The sequence below is a fragment of the Aulostomus chinensis genome, chromosome 21, assembly GCF_037954235.1.
Source record: "Aulostomus chinensis isolate RoL2024-O1b breed Wild chromosome 21, RoL_Achi_v1.0, whole genome shotgun sequence".
Taxonomy (NCBI): domain Eukaryota; kingdom Metazoa; phylum Chordata; class Actinopteri; order Syngnathiformes; family Aulostomidae; genus Aulostomus; species Aulostomus chinensis.
In genome coordinates, this window is record NC_141340.1 from 20,911,008 (window position 1) to 20,935,123 (window position 24,116).

A 24,116-nucleotide genomic window follows, 5' to 3' on the forward strand; every position below is an offset into this window, starting at 1 on the left:
CCTTTCCCCCATAACTAGCATGTTTGGGGAGTGGCTCTCCTCAACCAGCGCGTCAGCTACTTCCTGTCTTGAGAAAAAAATCCATAGAGGAAAGCGGAAGTGAGCTGAGAGTTCTCTGGCGCAGTGGGAAAAAAATGGAGAGATTGACATCTCGTCCTCAAAACATTGTATTGTTGGGTTTCAGATTCTGACAGCAAGCATTCAACTGCTACTCAATACTTGAGCTAATATTTGTTTTAGGAGTTTCCCTGAGGGCTGCGCGACCCCAGGAGAGACATGAGAAAGTTCTCAGGCTCGCAACCAGAGCCAAGCAGGATGACGTTAGAGGAGCCACGTTCAGGAATACAAACCCGCAATTAGTGCAGCCCGACGATCATCTGAGGGCTAAAACTCATCAGTATCACTTGCACTTTACAAGCTTAGTGTGTGTCTTTGCGCATCCTTGACTGGCATGGCGGCGGCGGCGGCGCTGTGTGTGTGGGGGTTGGTGGTCTGGAGAGGGGAGGAGGAGGTGGACCTCACATTTAGCTGCTGTCTCTTGGGAGAGATTAAGCAGTTTAGGCTTTGCTGCGTCTCTCTGTCACTGTTTCTTCTCTCTATTTGGAGCAGGGAGAACCTTTCCGTTGTCCTCCTTTTGCACTTTCTGTTCCTCTCTTCTGCTCTCGTTTCCTCTGCTCCTTCCCTCACTCCCTCAGTTCTCTCCTTCCCCACAGATTGTTTCTATTTGACCCCCTCTGGCCCTCCCTCGTTCTTACCTTGGCCAGCCCACCCCTCCGACCCCTCCACATCCAGATGATGCTCTTAGCCGACGGCCCAGATGGCACTCTTAGTGAGGTTGGATGTGCGGGGCTGATTTGCCCCCCCCACCCTCTCCGCTTTGAGCACAACTGCACCTCTGTCCCCTCTCAGCGATAGGCTGGTTTGGCTGGGCTGTCCCACTGAGCTGATCCCCTGGTCCTCATGGAGCACCATGAAGCTCAACCACTTCTCACATTAATCTCCTAAACGATCCTGGACCTAAGAGGATCAATACTCATTTTCAGGGAGCAGCATGATCCCTTAATGTAGTAGAGGATGGCTGCTTATCCCTCCCTCCCCCCTCCCTCCCCGCTTCCCCCCCTGCCTCCGTCCTCTCTTCAGTTTCAAGTCCCCAGAGGAAGAGCAAGAGTCTGCCTTTCATTTCTGGTCATGGCTGACATTAGTTAAGACAATATCTGGCTTTTATTGCTGATGTCATTATTCAGGTGGATAGCGTCTCTCTGCCCTCTTCAAGGGGAACTTACAGAGTCTCCATAATAAAAACGGCCTCTGCTTTTGTTGGTTCATGGTTTCAGTGCGAGGTTTTATGAAATTAGATGAGTGTCCTGTTGCAAGGGCCTGGTCTGACCTTGTCCTTGTCCACATCGCTGAGGGGTCAGCGGGAATCCTGCGTGTTCCCAACAACATCCCATTTACTGGTGTACGAAAGAGCTCCAGTCAAACATTTGCCAGAGAAAATAACTCGCTACTCCAGTTCCTGAAATAGCGCAAGGACATTTCAGGCAATTTCATATTAGCAGTAGCTGTGTAATCGTTGCTCTTTGTTTTCCACAGACGCTGACTTCATGCTAATAGCGACATGATCCAAGGAAAATGGGAAAAGATCGGAGTTTCCATGGATAACAAGCATCCTAATTTTCCAGGCTCAGAGTGCAGGGAGCAGCGCTACGACCGCACGGTTAGCTGAGCGTCTCCTCATTGATCTCTGCTGATGCAGACGGTTTCTGTGCTCCCCTCCCCTCCCTCCCCTCGCCAGCCGGTCTATTGGTGGAAGGGGCCACCTGGAGCAAGTTTGGAGGTGTTGTTTATGTTAAAGTTATTACTCTCTGTCTGGGCAGCCTGCCCTCAGACCCGGACTGCTCCGCTGCTACTGAATTATTCAGACCAGAGAGCTGCCAACCAATGTACACAAACTGTTACATGGAGCTGAATGATAAGCTGTAATGGGAGTCTGTTACCTCGTGTCTCTAAATGCTTCACGGCGGGATTTATATTAAGGCGATTACCTTATGACATCAAATTCAATACATGGTTGTACAGTATAATGAAATCCAAATATATGTGTTTACCTTGCAGACGGACAGAGGTCAGCCTGGCAACTTCTGCTTGCTCAAGGCCCCATTAAACAGTCACTCTTGGCATTAGCACACACCCGTGCTGAGGCAAACAGTCGCGCAACCACAAAAAACTGAATGATGACACAATGTGACATACCAGAGGTCCTGGCACCAGAAACCTTATAGTCCTGAGCTTCAAGAATAGCCACCGCCTCGCAGCAACTGCTGCTCCTCTGACCTATAATTGTACGTCATGAGACCACAAGCATCATTTCACTCTGCGCAGAGGAACAAACTTCAGAAGAATTCACCTCAAACATGTGATTCTTCATTTTTTGTTTTTTTTTTCTATTTGCACAGAGCCGGTGTGATAAGCCTTTTGTGTGTGTGTGTGTGTGTGTGTGTGTGTGTGTGTGTCTGATTGGAGGCAGTCTGAACCTGCTGATTGTGCTGGCATGTCTGCGTCCTCTTCATCAGCGCTGCGGTGAGCCGGGCTCAGGAGAACAGCAGGGTCTTTCTTTAGGTGGAGGATTGAATCAGTGATGACAGTCTTATGACCTCTTCCTTCCTCCAACACACTGTCTCACACACTGTCTGCGTTTGTGTCCCACTGTGCCATACACACACACACACACACACACACACACACACACACACACACACATTCAAGGTGCTTACCATGACATACTGAAAGTTTGACAAAAAAACAGTGTTTTTTTATAATCTATTTTATAAAGTTAAAATATCTAACCAGTGTTGTGTTCAGGTAAACTTCATAGTACTAGTAGTAATAGTTGTACTAGTAGTAGTAGTACTAGTACCATCTCTACCTTCACCCTCCCTGCCTGGTAGGACAGAAGAATATCTGCCTGGACTAAACAAGGCAGCAGGTAGGGCGCCGTCATCTCTCTCACTTCCAGGACTTAGCAGGAAATGTTCCGGCAGCGCGGGTCGGGGGGGGGGGGGGGGGGGGTGCGGGAAGGTGTTGTCGTAAAGCTGAGTGTCGTAAACCAGGTGCGGATAAGGGGAGGTGAAGGGGAGGGAGGAGGAGGAGGAGGAGGGGGAGAGGGGGTGAGAGAGGAGGTGACGCTCCGGCAGCATTTAGACACAGCGAAAGGATCATGGCGGATGGCCCCAGGTGTAAGCGCAGGAAGCAGGCAAACCCGCGGAGGAACAGCGGTGAGTCAAACTCCTCCTGACGCCGAGCGGCTCGCTCGGGGGGCGGCCGGGAGGCTGCTCGGGCTCCCGGTGGCTCCGCCGAAAACTTTGGACAGCCAGAAGTGTGTTTTTAGTAACTAGGATTGTTGGGGTGAGCGCTGTGTTCCAGCTCGAGCCGCGGACCGTTATACCTGCCTCGCGAGCCGCGGACCGTTACTCGCACCTCAGCCCGCTGCGCTCGCGCTCCGCTCCCTTCATCTCTCCTCATGTTCCGGCTCTCTGCGCTGGTCCTGGTCCGCCTGCTCAGCGGTTCTCGAGGTCTGCGTGTCGAGTCCGTGCGCTCGGACCTGCCTCCACCTGGCGCTGCCGTTGTGGATCTGCGGCTGTTTCTGGTGGAAGCCCGTAGAGCTGCGCCTGTGTCGAGCGCCGGGCGGGGGAGTGCGACTGCCGGGACCCTGTTGCTGCGAGGTGGACCGGACGCGCTCCGGCTCGGGTCCTCGCGGCTGTGACGCGCCTGTGACAGTCGTAACGGTCCTCCGCGACGCCGCGGTGCCGTTAGGAAGCGCAAGGGATGAGAAACAGTCGGCGAGGCGAGATCGGAGTCGCTCCTCCTCTCCATCCTTCAACTTGTTGGGTTCTTTTCTCCGGTGGGTCCGGGTTTGGGGGAGGGGGGGGGGGGTTCCGGAGAGCTCGGGAGAAACACGGTTCGGGGAGCGAGGGGACCTCTCACGCGCTCCGTCCGCGTGCAGGGCCATATAAGGAGAGCGAATCCTCTGCTGTCGCGCGCTGGGAATCCTAGTTCTAGTGGGACGGTGGGCGCGAGCGCTCGCCTCCTCTCCGTTTGGCTCTGGCTGACCCTGGTACCCGGTGACCCGGGCCGGCTCCGGCTCCAGCTCCCGGTGGCGTGAACGTGTTTATGGTGTGTAGCTGCCACGCGGAGCCGCTGCTCGAAGTCCCGGAGAGGCAGAAGTGCAAATGTAACTCGACTTTGAACCCGCGTCCGGTTCTTTGTGTTTGAGGAGCGGCGGGTCGCTGGTGGTGTGGATGCTTGTTGGTTATTAAACACGCGGTCGGGCGGTCGGTGTTTTCTCGGGTGATGGGGGATGCGGGTCACTCGGAGGGGCTGCGGGGGGACCGGCAGCCCGCCTCCAGGAGTTCTGACACCGTGGAGGACGGCGGGGCGCGTCCAGCTCAGCTCTCGGTCTCTGGACACGCGGACACGCCTCGGTGGGTCCCGCTGTCTGGGTGTGGACGGAGACCGGCGTCCCGCCTCCTCGTTTCCTGTTTTGACAGTAACGCGGTTTTATTGAACATTTGCCGGTAGTGGCACGAGCCTGTTGGTGTCCCAACTGATGGCCGCCTCTTAGTTTGGCTCCTGCGCGTCTGCCGCAGAGCCACGGTGATTTTTGGAGTCCTACTTCCGCCCACCGGGGAGCACCGGTGTGCCTGCGGCTGCATCAGGCTGCGGCTGCAGCGGCTGCGCAGCTGCTTTACTTCTCTTGGACATTTGTTTGTGGGCCGCTGGCTCCTGCACCTCCACCCGCATGCACCAGGGGAGCAAACTTTCACTGCTCCTGATTGTTTGGGCTCCTGGCATCGAGCAGGCCACAAGTGGTGGGCCGATGGTGGCGTCGGTGCGGGAAAGCCGAGCCACGGTGAGCCACGTCCCCGCTGGTCACCCAGAGGTGTTAACAGCCTGCAGCCCGACAGGTGTCTGGTGGGTGGGACCTCCAGCTCGCCTCCTGTCAGCTCCCCTGGGAGCAGCAGCCAGTCCCTGCTATGGTAATTTAACACAACGGTTTGGGAATAGAGGAATGTGGCCGGTATTAACATTCTTTGCAAAAATAAACAGGGCCGTGAACATGGCTGGGCGGCGCTGTGGCCTCCCCCTCCGGCCGCCGGCCGTGGGACACTGTTACCAAGAAACTTTAGCTGAGTGCGCACAAAGGTTGCAGCCTCATTGAGAGGCTGCCTCTTCCTCTTCCCTCTTGTCTCTGGCTCTCCGCTGCGTTCTTCAGTGAATCATCCCTCACTTTTGGCCAGCGGTTGCAGGAAATGCTGAACCCTGTGTAGATAATATGGTGCTCCGGGTGTCAGGAACAGGCAGCGGCGAGGACGCCACCCCGGCCCTGCGTGCCACTCCGGCGTTTTAAACGACATCTGTTTACGTTTTAAAGGCTCGCCCCTGTTGTGTGAACACTTTAGCAGAGGAGGAAATTTTTCATTTATCTCACTGCTTTCACCAACTTCCTCAGCAGCTTCATTTGAAAGTGCCAAGTAAGAAGAAAATCCCCCCCGCCCCCGCCGCTGCTCTGCTGCCTGTCTGCTTCTCCCCTCTCACTCCTCCTCCACAGCTTCTCCTTTATTTGGGGGTTACGACACAGTAGCCAGGGGTGCTGTTGATTGCCCCCTGACCTAGGCACCCAGCGTGCCTGGAGTATGACTTCACTTTCCCCCCTGTGCCATTGTGAGGCTTCCAGCATGTCCAATTGTGTTTGTGTTTAAGTCTGTTCAATGAAAGGGGAAGGGGGGGGGGGGGCGCTCGGCTTTTTCTCCTCTCCCTCCTTCTCTCTGTCCATTCTTCACTGACCCCTTAAACTGGGGACTGTGTGTTCCCCACAGAGTCGAATGTGGGGGATGGAGCGAGTTGGTGAGAGGTGACCGGAGATTTTTACAACAGGTGACAGCTGAAGGAGCAGATCAGAACCGTGACACCTGCTGGAGACCCGGGACGGACCCCAGGGGAGCCTGTCCCCCTCCGCTGGGTGAAATTAAGAGAATAAATACTGGATAAAGTTTTGCGCCCGGTTTAATGCCTCAGGATGATGATGAGGGTGGGAAAAGGCCTGTCCTCATCTGACCATGCAGGGAATTAAAATGATGTGATGTACGACCACACTCCCACCTCCGTTAAGGCAGCTTAATGATTAGCTGCTCCCATGGAGGCTGAGAGAATTAGCCTATAAAAAGGTGCTCTTCCTCCGTAAAGGAGGAGTTTTAAACCCAGAGTCAGGTTCAGTAACCCCCTTAACTGCGCTTGGATGTGCTTTATTGGGGTTTGTGTGGTTGAATGCGTAAATGAACCATTGTGTGTTCAGGCTTTAGTGAGAAAGCCTGAGGAGAAAGAGCCTAGTTACCTTTGCAGTTTGCCTGCTCTACCTCACACACTTTCAGTGCAGAAGAAAAGGCCCATTCAGCGGCCCGGCATGGGGAGGGAGAGCCCTTTTCACACTCCGCTTGTGGGAAACTTCTCCTCCATACTGTGCATGCCATTTGCATATGACCCATTCTTTTCCCAAAGGTCCCCGTGAGGGAGGAATCTGTGGAACGTTCACAGAATTCATCAAATCCTTCTCTCATGCAGCTTTGGGCCTTGGAGGGCCACAGTTGCAGCACTCTGACATTTTTGCCTAGGAAATGTAGTTCAGGTCCACGTCACGCCTGCGTGCCTCACCATCCCGCTGCTGCGTTTCCATCCTGTGTATTTTTAAGCGTCCAGGTGTGCTCTTTTCAGTGTCAGGATGAAGGCTTACTTTGGCCCGGCAGGCAGACGCTTCCCTGAATCCCACCCTGGGCCATGAGAGGTGCATCTACTTGATGGGACAGCGTGATGGGGGCCGTGCACCTCGCAGGGCGACGCAGCTCTGGCAGCAACGTGCTGGAGTCGCCCAGTTTGGAGTGTGTGGCGTAGTGGTAGCTTGTAGCAGCGGGTCGGCTCACTGAGCTGAAAAACAGCCGTTGCAACAGAGCAAAGCCCCCTCCCCCCAGCCCCCAGCCCCCTCCTCCAAATGTGAGGGATCATTTATGTCCTGTAGTGTCCAGAGCTGCTGCCTCGATGTGACACAGCAGCGGGGCATATGCTCCACCCGGACATGCTTGTTGTTACTGAGTAAGTCGTCTGCAGCAGCCTGGGCAGCCAACAAACACTGATACTGAGACAGGAAGTGATGGCGGCAGTGCAGCGCGGCGAGGGGAGCTCAGCTAAACGTATCACGCACGCTAATGGAGCTGGATAGCCTCCTCCGACCTCCTCGCTGGCTCACAGGTGTTGGCAGAACCAGTTCGGCCTCATGAAACTGTCCTCGCATCGCCACTGTCCCTCGTTCCCTCAGGGTCTCTCTGTTGCTGGGCCCCTCCCCTCAGGTATGGGGGGAGGTAATATTCTAGTAGTGTGTACACTTGAGGGAGTGATTACCTCTAAATTGCTACCCTCACGGACGTATACGGTGTGCATGTTGTGCCTCGCGCTGCCTGTTGATGGGTGTTTTTAATCATGTGCTGGGTGGCTGCTGTTCAGGCCCACAGTGAGCCCCTCCGGGTCTGTCTGCAGACCCCTCCTTGCTCACCCTTCACCCCCACATCATTACCACCACCTCCCTCTCTCTCTCTTCCCGCCCGCCCGTCCATCCCCTCCCCTGCTTGTGGTCCTCAGTGGAGCGGTTAATGAAAAAGACTGGACCGACACAATAGGCAGAAGGCGGGCCCGGTGAGGGGCTCACGCCAGCTTGTGTTTGTGGCAGGAACTCATCAGGGCAAACCTCTGCTGCAGCTTCTCTCCAGACCACCTGAATATTAACTTTTTATTGTCTTTTTGACATAGATGTTGGCTCACTCGTTCCATCTAAACGCGCTTGACCTAATTACAGTCCCAGTGTCTCCGTCTACAGGGATCAAATTAGATGACATCAGATGACGAGTAATCCGCTGCCGTGTATTGTGCTCTGAACACGGCCTAGTGGCTGGCTTTTTGCCAGCCCATTATGATGACCGTATTGATTTTCCTCTCCATGGCACATAGAACTGATAATGGCCCTCCTGAGGGGGTACGCATTCATATTCACACACTGATTCCAGTTGCACAGCCTGGCTGTGATGTCCCAAGGGCCAGAGTGACTAACAAATCGAGTGCCTCTCTGTTCTCCAAGCCTGTGCACTGAACTAGCTGGGCTAAGCTAGCCCTGTGACAGCTCAGGCAAAAAAAAACCTTAGTCACCCTGTTTGTTAGTCAGAGAGCGGCCCGGCTGCAATGCTGAATGTCAACATGGATAAACATCCACATGGGATTAATGAGAAGAGAATAGCCGGCCTGAAAACAGGGAGCGGGCAGAATAGAGGGAGGTGCAGAGCATCCGCATCGCCCCATTTAACCCATGAGCATTCTGTTGAGCTCCCCACGGCCCCCTAGTGTGACCCAACCTGAGGAGGCAGCCAAGTCTAGACACACACTGCTGTACAAAAGGCTACAGTGTGTAACTGTGAAGGAGAAACACAAAGCAGGCAGAAAAATGGGAGTTACAAGAGACTGATTGATTTCTGCAGGTAGTTTAGTAACCTGCTGTAAGATGCTGCTGGTTTAGGCTGCCATCAGTCTACAGCCTTATATCACCACGTTTGGTGGTTCGTACCACTACACAACGGCTTTAGCTGGATGAACATGTACATGCTCTTATACTCTGTTGTAAGGTGGCGCTCAAACTCATGATGTCATTCAGAAGTATGAATTGTTGATGGGTTTTTTGTTTCTGGACACATTCAAGCGTCTGTGACTTTAGCCAAGTCTGGGAACTGAAACACAGCCAGCGACCTTTGACCCGTCCCTGCCCACCTGTCCTTGCTCAGCCAGCATTCAGGTGTTTGCAGTCAAAACATAGCGGGGCCTCCCTCGGCTCTGTCCATAAATGGGCGCCGTGTCCAGCATGTGTAGCTGTTAGTGCAGGAGAGGGAGTAGATACCCTCGGATCTCCGTTGCCAGGCGATTGTGCATCTGTCTTCTTACTCATGCTGACAGCGCCCTCCCCTCTCTCGTTACGCTGGCGCCAGTGCTTTCGCCTGAGTCAATGAAGCATGGCCTTTAATTGATCATGTTTGGAGTTGTACAACACTATTAATTAGCACGTCCTCATCACCGGGTTGTTTGTTTTGTCCTACTGTTCTCATCATAACACCCATCATTAGCTGTATGATGTGCTCGCTGCATGCCAGTGCGCTTACAACATCATCACCACATGCTATTGCCCCAGCATCAGGCTTCTGCTTTCCCTCACTGACTCGACCTCTTTTTCTCATAAATTGTCTCACTCTTTGGCCTGTTTGCTTCCATGTATTCTCTCTTTCCGACTCTGCCTCTTGTTCTCCCATTCCACTCTCTGGCAGCTGCCTTGGCTCTCATTCTCCAATGCCAGCAGGTGCTGCAGCTACTCAGCACTCATAAATAACACCTGACAAAAGTATGAGCGAGCCAGGGTGAGGGTGGGGGGGCAGATTGAAAGTTTCCTCTGGCAGCAGAACAGGGTGTGGCTCATGGTCAAAAGCTGGCCTTCTCAAGAAGAACATGTTCAGAATAGAGAGTGAAAATGTGAGAACAGCAGTCGTGAGTGTGTTTCCTGTTCTCCTGAAGTTTGCACTTCCTCCTCTGTGCCAACTTTCAATAAACCCCTTTCATGCAAATTTCCAGTAAATGGATCTTTTAAAACACAAGGCCATCACTAAGTGACTGGTTAAAGAGGAACTTGAGTTTGAAAGAAGGTGGCGTTATCTTTTCTGTAATTAGGATGTAAGAGCTTGGAACAATGTTAATTGTGGTCTGAAAGCAAATGAAGAGGCCAGGAAATAAATTATGTTCACACTTTTATTATCATCATCACTAATGAACCAGCACTTGGAATAAATGAATGCACGCATCAGCTCAGAGCAAGGACCTTTAATGCTCTTCAAATCCACAAACGCCACACACACATCCTGTCTCATCAGAAGCGATCGATCAGCCTCTCGTGGCGAAGATTTCTCGTCTTCTCTTGCCTCGTCTGGAACAAAACCAGGAAGTGTGTGGGAGATTACGGCCCAGGATGCAACCTGAAAGCCCTTTATCTCTGTGAAAACAAGAAGCTTCCTGCAGCCCTGCTCCCATCCAGGCCACCTCCCCCCTCCTTCACCCACCCGGCCCCCGGCACCTGTGGCAGCCTATTTAAGGCTCCTCATCTGCGGCTGCGAAGACCACAAAATGGGCAGATGACACGAAAGGCTACAAACAAAATCAATGCTGGAGCAAAGAAGTACTGAGAGCAGAGAAAAATTTGTCTGTCAGACTGAAGCACAGGAACCGTCTGAGGCTGGAACGTAGGCCTGGGGGACGCTGCCACTGTTAGCCAGCGACTCCCGGTGCTCCCGGTCAGCTCTGAGTCGGGACGCAGTGTCAGCGTGCTATCAGTCCCGGCATCAGGATGCTCTCAGCTGGGAGTTGTGATGAGTAAGCAGATCAAAGCTTCTCTCTCACATAACCTGCTCTTAACCCAAAATCTCAGTAAACAGGCTTCTGCTCCTTGAGTTGCTGCCACAGCTGGCAAGGCTGGTTTGTCTTGACAGTAGCCTGCGCTGAATTTCAATGACCCCCCACCCCCGCCCTCCCCCCGGTCTTATTATGCCATCGCTGCTAACTGGCTCCTATTCACTGCAGTGTCTTGACTTCCCAAAGGGACCTAGACAAACAAGGGCTATTGAGCTGCTGAAAGGCCCACCCCCTGCCAGCCTCGGTCTCTCCTTGTTTCAGTGCCAGGCTGCAGTGCGTCTCGCTTGCCACCAACGCCAGCAGCAGCGGGCACCCTGCCATCGATTCTTCTGCCCCACACAGCTCACTTTTACAGCGATTAGACTTAACTGTGACGACTGATAAATGCCCGCCGTTAACGAAACGCGTGAGTGATGAGGACGGCTGGAGCGGCGCAGGCTTTCTGCTTCAGACTGCATGTTTCTGTGTCAGTATGTGCTGTGGGAGGCAGAGATAGAGCACAGTTATCTGTAGGTGTGGTGTGGCATTAGTTGCAGGCCAAGCTGACTTCCTGTTGTTACAGTTCATCAGGGAGATCAGAGGTGGGGGATGCTCCCATGAGATTACCCCGTGAGAGTCACATGGTCTGGCTGCAACGCATTTAAAGGCGATGCTTTTGTGTATTCCTCTGTGTGCTGGGGGCTCAGTGTGTCATACATAGTTTGTGAGTGCATTCCTGACCTCCACCTGAATCCTGACCTGAGCCTGAACTGTTTCTGTGGCTCTTCCTACCCTTTTTTGTCTGCTATTCTGCCCTTCCCTCCATCCTTCCTCCTAATCAACAGATCTTAGAGGAAACCACACATCTCCCAAGGGTGCTGAGCTTGTTCTCTCTCTATCTCTCCTGGCCAGATGTTCAAAAGCTGTTGGTTTGTTTACTCCGCGGAAGTCACGTTGGTTGATGCCACGTAGCTCATTAATCTGTATCTGAGCAGAAGGATTACAGGCATGTGAAATGACCACCGCCTCCGCACACATCATGCATACATGTCAGAGTTGCGTGGCGGGAAAAAAACAGTCAAAATCAGGTTGATGTGTTGTTGTGGTTGAAACCTGGTGGTCGTTTGCTCAAACCCAAGACATGGGGGGGGGGGGCAGGTTGGGTGGTATTTGAGTTCTACAAACATTAGGTTCAACGTGGGTGCTTGACTTCTGTTTACAACACTCATCATGTTCTCCTGACTTTGTGTTTCTGTACCAAAACCAGAAACATCACAAACATTATTTTCCTCACGTTTGACAAAGCTGGAGCAGGGAACAGTGCACCAGAACGAGAGGCTGGCGTTGGTAACGGTGAAGAAACTAATCCAGAGCTCTTTGGGAATGTGGCAAGTAGACAAATATGAAACAGTGACATTCCAGCTTTGTTTGAAAGGACAGCCATGGAGCAGATGGGACAGTCAAGGGCAGTCTGACCCTTTATGGTGACCTGGAGGACCTGCGCGTGTCCCTCAGGGCACTGTTCCGCTGTTTGACTGCACGTCTGTGCCTTGGACTTCCTGTAAAATAAGACAGTCGTTGTTTTTTTATTCTCAGCAATAAAACGTTTCCAAACTACAAAACAACATCAGCAGTAGCTTGATGCAGAAGTGAGTTATGATCTGAGCGTGACTTTTGATCATAGCACCGCATGAAGGGTCGGGAGACTTGAAGTACTCTGTGAGGTTGTGTAGCCTAACGAGATCGTGGTGTGTAAATTGTCCGCTACGATGTCATCAGGAGGTGTCCTCAGCCCCAGTAGTTGAGAGAGCATTGGTAAGCAGGAAGGGCGATGTCCCCTACGCTCTAATGGCCCTCCTGTCCAGTCCACCTCCATCACTCTCCAACCTGCAAGCTAATTTAAGCCAGTGTCCTTCTAATCGAACGGCTGTCTGACAAATCTACTGGATGAGGAGGACAGATGTCCGGCGAGGCGTGGCAGTGACACAGCGTCTAGACGCTCAGTGAGGTGAACGGACGACTCCAACGTGATTCAGATCCAAAGGAATCTCACCTCTGTGCTTCCTCCTCCTCGGCTCTTGTCTGCTGATGTGGAACAGCATTTTAACCACGTCTGTTCCACCTGAGTGTCTGAGGGTCAAGTCCTTAGGAGGACATGGCAGTGTGGATTATTATGGACACGCACAACGACTCTAAAGTGCACCCTCAGAAATGACATTAGAGTTGATTGAAGCAGGCACTATGGTAACACGGTAGCAGGCTTATATTTGGGTCAGGCTTTATCTAGCCCTCCTCTTAGGAGAGGCCAGGGGCCCGGGGCTGGATTCCACACAATAATTGTATTGCCCCATGACAGATAACACTGATGTAAAGCTGTTTATTGTTGGCGATGAGTCTATTGAACCCCGGCATGCTCTTTCCCTTGTCCTTGGGGAGCTTATCCCTCCGGCAGGGCTGGCTGTGTTTTTATTAAAGCCCAGCTTTAAATGGAGCAGATCCTCCGATCGACAAGCAGATTAACCAACTAATAAAACATACATCACAATATATGGAGGGGCCGCCCCTGAGACCGCCGCTATTAATATACAAATATGGAGGATTACTGTCTGCTTGACTCCATGGCTGTGGAGAGAGGATTAGGGTCCTGGTCCAGACAGATTGGATTTAATGTGTGTGTGTGCGTGTGTGTGTGTGTGTGTGTGTAAGACTAAACGATTGTTGTACTACAAAGCCCTTATGCATGTACAGGCTGATCTCTGCTCTCTGGTTGTGACATCATAACATCCTCTGGTGTTTCTAGATCAGTTTCATTCATTCAATTTGTGGGTCACTTTTGACTCAGTTCAACTTATTGATTACGTGCTGGTATTATTCCAGTCACGCCGCCTCCAAGTGTCATTTCCATCAGTGCGTCCAGCAGCGATGCGCGACCTTACTGACATTGATGTATTTACCCATGTTGATATGATGTGTATCAGAACAAGTTTGTATGATATCTATATTTGTATTAAATTTGAGTACAAATATCTTTATTTCTAAAAGATGTGGAAAAGTCCACTCATCATAACGCAGGTTTCAACACAAACAAACCAACCCTAAACTGGGCCTGCACGTCTCTGGGTTAGCAGAGATATTATACCAGTGATATTATCCTGCATCCCCAGTATTTTTCCAATAAAACTGGTTTGCAGATCCAAACATGACAAATTCTAAGATCAAAGCTTATAAATTGGCGTAATTTCTTGTTATTTTGTTAATTTTGATCACCTACACACAATACACAATCTAGGAACTATATATAAAGTGCAGGATGTCACAGTTCCTGTACAAGTAAATGTTCTCAGACTGAATCATCTGAACAAATAGTTTGAAAATGAACGTTTGGCAAGAACTTGTGTCAGAGCCAAGCTCCACAGCGCCTTAGCTCGTTCTGTGGATGGATGATGTCACAGTCGTCAGTGGGTTCAAAGTTGCACCTTTCAGGTGTGACTGAAAACACTTTTCCACCAAAGCGGTTTTCACACTATGGTATCATCAAACTATTATCAGACTCTCAGAAGCTTGTACCCATACATACCTTGACTGCTGAAGTACATCACCTCCACCCAGCAGCCGTCGTGTTTGAACCTCACTTCCCCTGCTGGTGTCAAAGTGCCCTTGAGCAAGATACTGAACCACTAATTGTTCACGATGAGCAGGTTTGTCCTCATGTGGCGGCTTCCACCGTGTGTGTGTGTGTGTGTGTGTGTGCGCGCGCGCGTGAATGTGTGAATGAGGCAACACTGTAAGGTACAACTGTGAGTACATTTACCATTTAAAACTGCACGTAGGTTAAAAAAACCCCAACTCAAACCTCGTTTGGACCCACAGGAGATGAGAGAATACGACACACACAAAGTGGACTCAAGCAAATAAAAACTGTGACTATTCTCTTAACTTCCAATCAACAATTTTCTGGTCGGTAGCGTAGTAACACTGAGAAATTAGGGCCAGTCGGGCAAACACATCGTTAACTCTCTCCACTGATATGACTCTATTTCAGCCTGATGCTCTATTGAATTCAGCAATTACATCATACACACAAATAAAGCTCCTTCACAAACACGGATGTTGATTGAAGTACCAAATTACTTCTATGTCTTTGGCTTGCCTCTATCAGAAAGTGCAGATTCAAATGTGTCTTGCAGAAATAAACCGTCAGTATTTTCTCTCTCGTCTCCGTCCAGGCTGGAAAAGTGCAAGAAAAACTCCAGAGATTAGTTTTAAGTCCCAGCTTCCTCTCGCTGCCTCCCCTCGCCATCTCCCACAGCATCTAACTGTTGCCTTCAGGGGTTTTGGAGGGAGGCAGGCTTAGATGATTAAGGGACGGAGGGTCAGTGCACAAGCACAAATAAAGATGCAATTGGTGTGATTGTGACTGCAGCCCTGATCACCTCAAAGTGGAAACATGTGTAGGATGCTATCTCTGAGATGTCCTAGAGATAGCTCTGGATGTGTGTCCTTTACCTGCTTTAGCATGCTGCCCACACACACACTAGAACACACACACACACACACACACACACACACACACACACACACACACACACACACACACACACACACACCCTGAGCTGTTTATCCCCAAGGGCGCCCAGTTAAAGGAGAGAGAGCCCCTTAATCATGTCCCTGTCCCACGTCCTCGTTATCAGCCACGATTAATGAGCTCTCCATTAATGAAAAAAAAAAACAGGAGGTGCCAACCCCATGTGCAGGAGAGAGGAGCAGCAGTGTGTGTGTGTGTGTGTGTGTGGGGGGGGGTGATAGTAAATGCTCCCCAGGCACAATGACATCACCCTCCAAGGTAGATATGATAGCTGTCACAGCTCGCTTTGTTTGGGCTGTCAGGGTGTGTGTGTGTGTGTGTGTGTGTGTGTGTGTGTGTGTGTGTGTGTGTGTGTGTGTGTGTGTACATGTGTCCTCACTCTCAATGCTGTGTTGTGATTGTTCCAACCCAGCCTCTCGGGTGTAATCTGTTTTGCTTTTGTATATCCGTCTCCCTCTTTGTCTATGGCAGCTATACTATAAGGGAGGAGGGACGTTGGGGAGGGAGGGAGTGAGGGATGGAGGCCAGAGATAAGGAGCACTTGATGAGACAGTGGGAAGGGAGGAGTAGAGGGCGGCAGGTGCAACGGACACCCCACGCAATCACCGGTGCTCTGCAAAACGGCGACAGGAAATCAAGGTTGTCTTGGCAACCTGGCAGTATCGATTAAGTGCGGCCATCTCAGAGGTCTCATCAGCGTCCCAGTGGAGATGGTGCTGCGGTGGGTTTCAGGAAGGAGGAAGGGGAGGAGGAGCTTATGCTGAGGTGTAGAGCAGGAGCAGAGCAGTTGGACAACAGTGATTGGAGGTGAAGCGTCTCACCAACATGGCGGCCCCAGCTCTCCGGACTCCCTCGGGGCTTCATGACCCCCGGCGCTGGAATGACCACCTGTCCGTGATTGTCTCATCGCACTATACATGTAACTTCCCAGTGCTCCCAGTGTTCCCAGTCCAGGCATCCACAGACCTTGCAGCTCACGCGTGTCGCTCCAGGGCTAGCAGGCCGCTGTGCAAACCCCTGCCTGCACACAGTGATTTCACCATAGGTGCGCTGAGGTGGTGGGATGTTGCATAAGCACTGCACAGAAGTAATCAATAGCCACTATTGATTTGTTAGGAGGAGTATTTTTGGCTGATACTGCAGTGTCGGTTGGTGTATATTATACAGGCCATGTCTCCTTCCCATTCATTCCCGTCTTCTTCCCCTCTCTCTCTCTCTCTCTCTCTCTCTCTCTCTCCCTCCCTCCCTCGTGCACACACACACATACACACACACACACACACACTAACAGGTGGACATTTACAAATCTAGAACAGATTTTTGTCATTATTTTTTCATAATTTATTCCATCACCAAAAATATCCCATTCATAATCCAAACTACTAGGTCATCTTCCACTTGTGTGTGTGAGTGTTTTAAACATGAGGCTGGAACATGCTGGCCTGTCGCCTGGTAACCTCACACTGATGATGACCAGGACGCTAGCAGATGATATGTTAATTATGGAGCTTCAGAAGTCACTGTCACAGAAGGAATGACATGTCATGATGTACCAGATGATTGCAATCATGACTTGATAAGCCGGATCTGAACAGCATCATAGTGCGTGGGTGCGTGCGTCCGTGCGTGTGCACAACCAAGTACTGGCTTTTTTGATGTAACAAAGCTATTCCACCATAACAACTCAGCAGTGCAGTATTAGTTAACCGTAGCAACAGGTTATAGGAGAAGTGGAGAGAAGAAAACTGTGGTCTGGAGCTACGTCTTCTAAGACTGTCGGGGGCGCCGAGCATCCCCACTCTCCTCCATCTTTCTTTATTCGGGGCTATTCTGGGCTGGACTAATGTGGCGGCAGTGCTGCGTGCTGAGTGAGTCAGCGGTCATTAGGGCGTGCAGACAGCACTGTGCCGGAGGCCACAGGAGCCAGTCAGTCTAATGATGAGGCCGGTGAAGTGCCAGGGTCCCGAGCCATCGGGACGAACGACCCACTGCTGGCCCCTCCCCCCGCTGTCAAGTTCCATGGATGCTAGTTTCACTCTTTATTTACAAGCTTCTCTTTATGGTTTATTCTGCGTCGTCGGTTTCATGTTGTGGAAAGTCTGTATAGATTCATCGGTTCGACAGAACTAAATAGGCATCGTCTGGAGTGCAGCATGAGTGTGTGTTCTCTGTAGTAACCATGGTGTCACTGACTGGGGCCAGAGAGGGGGGGGGACCGAGGCAGAGCTCAATCCAGTCATCCTCCCCCGGGAGAGGCTGACTGAACAGGAATGTAAACATGGCAGCTAAATAAACTGCTGCACTGAGCGAGACAGAGGAGAAGACAGTGAGGGAGGCAGTAGACGGGGAGAGAGGGAGAGGGAGCGTGGAGATGTCAGGATCACTCAAAGAAAAGGACTCACGATGATGTTTAATATATCTCACAGTAAATGCTCTGGATCAGGACAAATGCAGTAAAGGCAATTTCCGCTGACCATTAGCTGGCAGCAGTTGTAATCAAAGCATTTAACTGGCGGGGGGGGGGGGGGGGGCATCCGCTGTGTATGGAGGCTTACAAGGACAGCTCAGCATTCCTCTCCCTCCCTTCCTTTTAACACCTTATCTCAACCTCTCGCTCTAAAATAAGATGCACTCACACCATGTCACATGGCACCAGCAGTCATCCGCCGCTCCTAAATACTCCCCTGCAGGCGGCTCTGCTCAGGGCCTGTGCTGCTGCTGCTCCTCTGTCAAAGTTCAGCCGCTCTTTGGTTGTTGTGCTCCTCGCTGGTTATGAAGGAGGAGGCAGCTGTCAGTCCCCTGGGCAGCGCCGCTGCTCGGTCTTGAACAGCTAGAGAGTTTATTTTGAGGGCAGCGATGCTGACATGAAGACTTGACTTTTGAACGTTTCCAGAGAGTTTTGGCCTTCGCAGCACCTTCAGATTTATCACCACTCAGCCCAGTGCAGGGAGAGCAGCACCTCTGTCTGGATCTCTCAGGCGCCCTTTGACTCCGCCCCCAGCGCGCACAAATCCCACGTCCTTGTTTTGATGTGGTGATTTGACTGTTGAGCACAGGTGCTGCCAGCTGCTCTTCTGGGTCTGTCTAGTTACCGTGGTTCAGGGCAGGTGCAGCCATTACGGCTGTCTGAGGCAGCAGTCTAGCAGGTTTAGCCTTCGCTGTCCCAGTGCGTGTTCTTGGCCAGCTCTCTGCGTGACGACTGGCATAGCTGACGAAGCTGAGCCTCCCTGGCACAGAGTCCCAGTACCACCTGTCTCTCCCCACCCTCTCCAGCCGCGCCGTCTCAAAGGCGCTGCTGTAGAGCCGTCTACCCAGGTCCCTGTTCTTCTCTGTGTGCTTTCTTCTCTCTCTTCCAGCGCCTTTCATTTTCTCCCAAGATGCATCAAAGAGGTGAGGTCTGTGGAGGCGTACTGAACCAGACTCAGAGTCAACAAGTCGCTTTCTCTTGCTCTACAGGCCATTTGAGTTTCCTGTTCCTGCTGCAGTTACTGTGGAAAAAACATCCCTTGACTGCTCTGCAGGTCGCTGCTAGAGCCGGTGAACACTGGTGCATCTGTGATTTCTGATCTCTCAGGCGTGGAAAGCACTGAGCGTTTTCATTTCTATTTCATCTGTTGAATATTTCCAATTGTTTTGTTTTGTAAAATGTCAGAAAATAAATTTAAAATGTATATAATCTCCCGGAGTTGAATGTGGTGGATTCAGGTGATGATCATGTCAAGCAAACTGAGAAGTTCTTCAGCATTTTTGTCTAAAAGTGGCTGACAGTTCTCAGTTATCAGCAGCTGCAGATCATGTTTGCCAGTAGTTGATTAATCAGTTAATCACTGCCGCTCTAATTCTATCATTCACCATCCTCTTAATCCACCTTAGTGCCTGTCTCCCTCTCATCCCTCTCTTTGTCCTCCTGGTAACGCCGCTGCTCCGACACCTGGCGGCGGGCCAGAGGTGCTAAGTAGCGTCTTAACCTGGTGTCTGAGCCTCCGCTCATCCTTTATGCATTCCCATTAAAGCAGCACGAGACTTGTTTCCCCTCCGTTAGAAAGTCAAACGCTCGCAGGCGTCCTGGCCGGGCTCCCCCTCTCATGCCTGCAGCGCTCAGGTGTGTGAAGGTGTGATGATCATGTAGGAGGGTGGAGGTGGAGTTTCTCAGGGGGCAAGTGTGTATTCTGACAGGGGCTTCGACTGTGACCTCTGGTTTATTAAATCTGGTCTCATTAAATTATCACAGAAAAAAATCTGGTGAAAACCTTGAAATTTCATTCAGAGGAGCTTACAATTATCTTGAAATATTTATACTGTAAAGCAGACACAGAGGCACAAAACAATACCCCCCCCCCCCCACACACACACACACACACACACACGACTCGGCAGTGCCATTTATTTGGCTGCATGCCAAAATCTTTCTAGGAGCCTCAAGACTCTCTTATATATTCATGTAGAGTACGTACACACACACACACACACACACACAGGAGGTGAACAATATCTCCCACCTTTACAACCTTGTTTCCCCGTGAGGGGCTTGTTGGAGAAAAGGGAGAGATAAAGAGAGGAGGAGAGCAGATGAGAGGAGCAGAGGAGTGAGATAAAGGCCGAGAATGGTGATGAAAATGGTGAAAAGTGCTACGCCAGCGACTCCGGCAGGGAGATGGACAGGAGTGTGCATTTCTGCCCTGCTGGTGGAATTTTGATTGGGGGTGTGTGTGTGAGTGTGAGTGTGTGTTCAGTGAGGCGAGGGCAGGTAAATTGAATATCAGCGTATCGTATGGCCTGTCATCCTCGCCGTCTCTCTCTCTCTCTCTCTCTCTCTCGCCCTCACTGCTGCACCGCCTGCAGCTCCATCAGGTAACACAGGAGAAACATGGAGAAGTCACAGCGAGGCAGGAAGTTCTGGAAGAATCATGGAAGTTTGCTTCACAAACTGTTTTACAGTTAAAATGAACAAAGACAAAAATGTTGGCTCTCATTTGTAGGGTCTTTGTTGTCGATGCCCAACGATGGACTTGTTGGATTCAGTGGATCTTTTGCAGACATGGCGGGTGTCTGCATAAAAACAAGGGTGTGTGATATTCACATTTGAACATGACGAAACGTGCAGCGCTCTGACTTTTGTTTTCTTTATTTCCAACACATTTGGAAAGGCCTATAAACCATACATTACACTTAAGTTCCCTCATAATAAGGGAAGAGACTCGTCCAAAACTCGTCCCATATAAATATCAGCTGATGCGATGATGAACCCATAACATCCTGCACAGTTTAGCGGGCCGATACCGGCCGTCTGACACCGATGATGTGCTGACATCACTCTGCCACCGACTCAGTCTGTAACCAGGTGCATCCTTTTACCAAAAATTTCAATTTCAAAATGGATTTTAAGGTTGATTTGCAGATGTAACGAGAGTTTTCAGAGAATATCTCAAAGACACTGAAGAGTCAGGAACATTCTTTTGGTACGGATGCGTGTGTGGTGAACTGCACAGACTGATGGGGAGCGGAGCAGAGCCCCTGGGCAGGAATCCAGACCGTTAGTTTGGAGGAGCAGAGGCATTAAAGAGAGGTGGACCAGGAGGTCAGGGTTTCCCTTCAATCCTCTCACAGAGGACGGGCAGCAACCTGCACCTCTGTGGCCTGATGGTGGTAGAGGGGTGAGGGTGAGTGAGGGGGGTCTCTTCCTCCCACTGGACGTGAATTACAATCAGTTAGCATAGCACCGGGTCAGGTTGGAAACACAGCTGCTCGAATACGAACTCAGAGCAGAGCACAGCGCAGATGGACGTTCAGCTACGAACGCTGCAGTGTGTGAAAACCAGCATCTGCCCAAACATGCTGGGGCACACGTGCACACACACACGCGCACGCACGCGTACACACACGGGCACACTCTCGCGCACACACACACACACACACACACACACACACACACTCACGCACACACATTGTCTTAATCAGGATCCCCGTATTGGAGCAGTGTAACAGGTGCCCGTCCGTGGCAGCAGTGTAATCTGTAATCTTAAAAGCTTTGATGCTCCTGCTTCAAAGGCGGCGAGCGCCGGCCCTAACAGGATGACAACAATATACTATTAACCTTTGGTGCTTTTACACTTAACATGACTCAGTTTGTGCATTTGGGTTGTTTCACAGCCTTGAGAGTGTCTGTGCTCTGAGGAGGAAGGGCAGCTTCAGCCTGGAAAGGCAGCAGACAGCAGAGTTGTTGGTGGTGACATGAACCGCTCGCATGGCGCCAACCACTTTTATTGGACAATAATGGGAAACTGCCATGGATGACTTAGAGGGACGCACCCACACTCTCCCATATGGAGGGGATTTAGCTGAAGACCAGAGTGGGCAAGGCTTCGGTGTAACGCACGTGAACCACTGCATGATGTCGTTTTTGGCTTCTGAAGCCTGAATCAGCAACACCTCGAGCTGTGTGTGGGTGCGTCTGTGAGGGGTGGTTTGTGCCTCGTGTTTTCTAAGCCGTACGTGATGCACGGTGGAACATTAGTGTTAAGACATTGGTTTATTGCTTTAGAGGCATCTGCGTTTGTGAGTGTATTTCTGCTGGTGTGTGTATCCCTCCCTCACGAGCCATTTAGCCATCAACAGCTGCTTAATGATGCTTTAAAAGTCAAGTTCTTGTGTAAGTGTGTCAAACAGTCAGTTGTGTGAAGCGGGTGGACGCGGTGGGGTGGCGAGCCGCTCATTCCAACGACAGGAAGAGTCGTAGAGGTTGAACTCGTCACTTCTCTGGGTTTGTATTTCATGTTCGTGTTCTGATCAACATTTTGTCGTGACCCAGTCGGCTGAACATAAGCTGTCATGAACATCTGCCCTACTCGCTCGTCCTTCACCCGCTCACCGTTGATTTGTGAATGTCGCGTGTTCTCGTTCTTCGTCTCCATCATTTGTGTACCACTTCTCCTTCTCCTCTCCTCCTTCTCAAAGGATAGTAGATTCATTTACAGGTGTTACATGACAAGCAGGATCTGTGTCAGTCAAAGATTATTCATCTCAACGATCATCGCTGCACTCATGTAGGCACCTACTTCGATAAGTAATATTCCCCTGTTCTGGTGAACGTGGACGACCACAGTCACCCACTGAAATGATCTTCTCCAGTTTTGAAAACCCGCTGAGTCATCAGAAGCCACCACGTGTCCAAGCAGTGGTCCTTTTTGTGCCAACCAACACGAGAGAGATGCTACCTCAAAAATGTTACCTCTTAAGTTGTTTGGTTGTGGGACAGGTCATCCTCTAATGAGGTGAGCCGGCTAATCACCTAACGCTATTACTGCTAGCGTATTAGCTCAGTCCAGACACGCACCTCCAGCGTGCTGTCACACTAAGGAGTTCAGTGCAGATTTAGAAGCTGAGTGTTGAAGTATTAGAATCAACAAGCTAAGCTTCATGGATGCATTCATTCAGAGGGAAACAAAATCAGATCCACCTCACCTGTTGGTCATCAGCGGCTAGTGGGCGAGTCACAAGCTGTCTGGCAGGATTAAGGGGCAGACTAGCCTCCTCTACACGAGTCACCATCCACAGGCGCTGGAAGTCTGGTGTCAGCTCTGTGAAAGACACATCAACTTCCTCCCACTGCTAAGACAAAACTTCCCCCCACCCGGCCGCCTGCAGGGGCTCGGGCAGGAGAGCAGTTGTCAGAAATGGAAATTCAGGCAAATTAGGAACAAGACCAACGTGAGTGTGTCTGTTCCAGCCGTGCTTCTTCTTCTTCTCGTCTCTCTGTTCTCTGTCTCACTCTCTCTGTTGAAGTCCAGTCAGAGCACCTGGGAGGAAGCAGCTGTAGGTGGTGATTACAGTTCAGAGACTCCAAAATAACCTCTCCTCCTCGTTGCCTGCTCTCTCTTTCCATTCTCTCCTTCTCAGCCGCCCTCTTGCAGCCTCCTTTTCTCTGATCCACCCCATCATACAAATAACGCAAAATGTAAGAAGGCCAGAGCAGAAGAAGAGCCAAAGTGTTCCAAATTGCCTTCATTCTCTGCTCTCAGCCTCACAGGGGCCACATTAGTGTGTGTGTGTGTGTGTGTGTGTGTGTGTGTGTGTGTGTGTGTGTGTGTGTGTGTGTGTGTGTGTGTGTGTGTGTGTGTGTGTGTGTGTGTGAACAAAGTGACTAATACACATGCCGGGCTCATCAATATGGGGAACAGTGGGCTCAGCTCATGCAGATGAACACAGGATGAATAATGTTAGCTGAGCATTGCTGAATATGACCACCTCACTCTCCACCCACACCCAGTGTGTGTTTGTGTGTGTGCGTGTGTGTGCGTGCTCGTGTGTATGTGGGTGTTTGTGTGTGTGTTTACTGTGTTAAAGCACCCATCAATCACACGCCCAGGACCTTTCAGCAGGCTACACACATGAAGACACTAAAACATACACACTCACACCGCATTTATTAAAAGCTGAGTGTTTTCACTGATCTGCCTGCAACAGCTGCACACTGATGCACACAAACACACAATATATATGCGCCGACATGCATGAATGATGTGTGTGTGTGTGTGTGTGTGTAGTCTCAGGTGAGCATAACTGCTCTTCAGTCAGTCAGGTTGTCACAGAACAAAGACACGATGCACTCGCTCCTTCAGAGGTTTACGACTTCACAACTGGTGTCAACCATCAAATCTCTTTTTCTGTAAATGTTGTTTTTTGGTTTCAGAATCTGACTTGTGAATTCCACCGGACCACACCCACTTTTCCTGTTGTGTAATCACAGCAGAACAAGTGAAAGTCAGTGTGTCAGAAAACCAGTGCTGAGTTTAGTTGTGCTTATCTACCCGGTGGCGGTGCGACATGCCGGTCTGTGGTGACGGACACACAAGCCTGCTGGTGCCGCTGTGACGTTGGTGTCCTGTGAAGTGAAATTAAACCTGTATGGACAGAAGTGTCTTTCTTTCTTCTTCCTCTCGGCTACAGAGCTCATCGCCACAGTGGAACAGGAAGGCCAGTGTTCAGGGTCACGCAGGACCCAGTGGAATTCCCC

The 24,116-nt window shown here is 50.9% G+C and overlaps 1 protein-coding gene across 3 annotated transcripts in view; it reads left to right on the forward strand.

Moving 5' to 3' along the window:
* Nucleotides 1-24,116, forward strand: part of zeb1b (zinc finger E-box binding homeobox 1b) — a 65,001-nt gene that overhangs the window by 12,969 nt on the left and 27,916 nt on the right. The window contains exon 2 of one of the 3 annotated variants that reach the window (XM_086190917.1): nucleotides 1,594-1,717. Coding sequence is in view for 1 of the 3 variants with exons in the window: in XM_086190919.1 (XP_086047045.1) it covers nucleotides 3,218-3,275 (58 nt within the window). In the remaining 2 variants the exon portion in view is untranslated. Of the gene's footprint in view, nucleotides 1-1,593; nucleotides 1,718-3,202; nucleotides 3,276-3,321; nucleotides 3,406-24,116 lie in introns of those variants that run through there. The other 2 variants (XM_086190919.1, XM_086190918.1) reach the window with 2 other exon arrangements.